A 2,156-nucleotide genomic window follows, 5' to 3' on the forward strand; every position below is an offset into this window, starting at 1 on the left:
TCATGGTAGCCAGTGTCTCTCCCCCTCATCCAGCCTCTTCTCCGGGGTCTCCTGGGTCTCTTTGTCTCGGAGTGTGGTGAGGAGAAGATCCACGATGCTGACGACAGGCTGCCTTCCTTTGCTGCCGCTGTGCCTCTTCCCAAAGCGGCCAATGGGTCGTACCCCACGCCCCACATACCACAACGGGTCTATATTTGGACCTGCAGACCAGAATGCCCAAGTTAAATCCTCAGTGTTAGTTTAACTGCATATTTTGATATGTTTGTCCAGATGTTTGAATGTTTATGGACCACAATTTTTGGTGATGTACTAGGTGCACTAGGTTTTACTGATGGAGGCGCGGCGTCTGAAGGGGACTCCAGAGAGGCACCACTGAGCGAGCTTAGGCGAGCGAGTCGCAGTGCCGAGCGTTGCGAAGTCACCTTCAGCCGACTCAGCGCCGTCCGAGTTATGTCCCGATAGGGACAGAATCATAAATTATCGTCCCCCCTAGTCTCTGTACCTCGGTACCTCTTCTTTTGACGGGGGTCCCGCCACGCGGGAGGTGAACTCGAAGAAAACAAGCACTCCTTTTTAAATCTGACTGTTTTTTCAATCATACGGTAACATATACAGCAAACAGTTGTATCACACTTTCTAATGTGTCTATTTGAAGGGATAATTTGAACTTGAAAGTTAATGTGTTATTCCGGTGAGATACCCTCTATCTATTTATCTTAATTTTTAGTGTATCAAGTCTCCTCGTTAGAAAGAGAACCAAAACGTTCTTAATCACAAAGTGGATGCATGTTCTGGTTCATAGCCCACCCGTTAGGGGTTAAGCAGTAAATATATTCTGCTACTGTAAAGCTCTGTGATGATAATATGGGAATGCATCACATTAATTATATTTGTATGCTTCAATACAAGAACCTGTACATTGAATAATTGTACTGTGTTTTATTAGTTAAAGGAGTAGGTCTATATTAAAAGTATCTTTACTACTTTATTAGCCCTAACAAACCAGAACATGTGTCCAAATCTTGTAAAAAATATTTCCACTGGATTTGTCCAACAAAATTCATATTGCTATCTATGTCATAGATAGGCCTAATATAAATGTCAAAATCAATTAAAGTAAATCTCTGTCCGAATCTGAAGCTAATGTTGCAGATACAATATTTATCACCAGTTAGTAATATAATTATGAAGCACATCTAAACATCTGTATATAATTTGCAGCTATTCAAATATGGAGACAACAAATATGAATTACAATTGAATCACAATTTATAGCAAAGGACATTGCATTTGTTGCTTTGTTTTTTTTAAAGAACGTTTTAAGTAGCCTAATTCTTAGTTTTCCAGAGGTCAACTAAAGAAGTAATTAGTTGAAGAGAGGGAGCATTTCTTTTGTAAAGCTGAGGCATTCTCACAAAAGTCTGATTCCTAAACTGATGATTATTTCTGAACGAATAGCCTCCATCTCTTTATTTGTCCGTCCTAGAAAAAGCACTGACAATATTGAGTCCCACTAAACACAGTCCAATCGATCAATCTTCATCATCAAAAATCTTAGCCAGGTGTAACCTCAAATTAAGCCACTTAATGATAATGCGGGATATAATAAAACTGAAGAGAGTCTTACTTCTGTTGTCGACGTTGTGGATGATGTGGAAGTTGTGCTCCACCGTGGTGCTCTGAGCGCTGCAGGCGGAGGAGAGGAGCTGCAGAACAGCCAGCAGCACACACATCTCATCTCTAAGCACTCCTCCAGCCAGCATCGCACTGACTCAATGCACCGACTGACTGCTGAACACACACTGCTGGAGTGAAGCAAAGCGGTAATGACACGGGTTAGACTCAGTGGCTCTCAACCTTTTTGATTTCAAGGACCCCCAGAGACCCCCATTTCGAGGACCCTCTCAGAGTTACTATAGTAACTCTGAGAGACCTGTAAAGGGTCCAAAACAATCCCCCCTAAGGAACACCGACAGTCCCTGCCTGGACCCCACTTTGAGTACCACTAGACGATGTATTCCAAATAAAGGAATACTTCTAGAAACTATGTGCCCACATTGCAGATAAAATAACATTTAAATTGATAAAACGTAGCCTATTTCTGCTGACAATTCAAGACAATTATAGGCTATATTAAGTCTGTGAAAAAAAAGACC

At 41.6% G+C, this 2,156-nt stretch overlaps 1 protein-coding gene across 1 annotated transcript; it reads right to left on the reverse strand.

The window, feature by feature from the left end:
- Positions 1–1,763, reverse strand: prlh2 (prolactin releasing hormone 2; the record flags this gene model as incomplete). Its single annotated transcript, XM_084048108.1, has 2 exons — positions 1–200; positions 1,628–1,763. The coding sequence occupies 2 exons, from the start codon at positions 1,761–1,763 to the stop codon at positions 1–3; spliced, it is 336 nt and encodes a 111-aa protein (XP_083904234.1).
- Between the last annotated feature and the right edge of the window lie 393 nt (positions 1,764–2,156).

Source organism: Gymnoscopelus microlampas, assembly GCF_963454915.1.
Source record: "Gymnoscopelus microlampas genome assembly, chromosome: 22".
Classification (NCBI taxonomy): domain Eukaryota; kingdom Metazoa; phylum Chordata; class Actinopteri; order Myctophiformes; family Myctophidae; genus Gymnoscopelus; species Gymnoscopelus microlampas.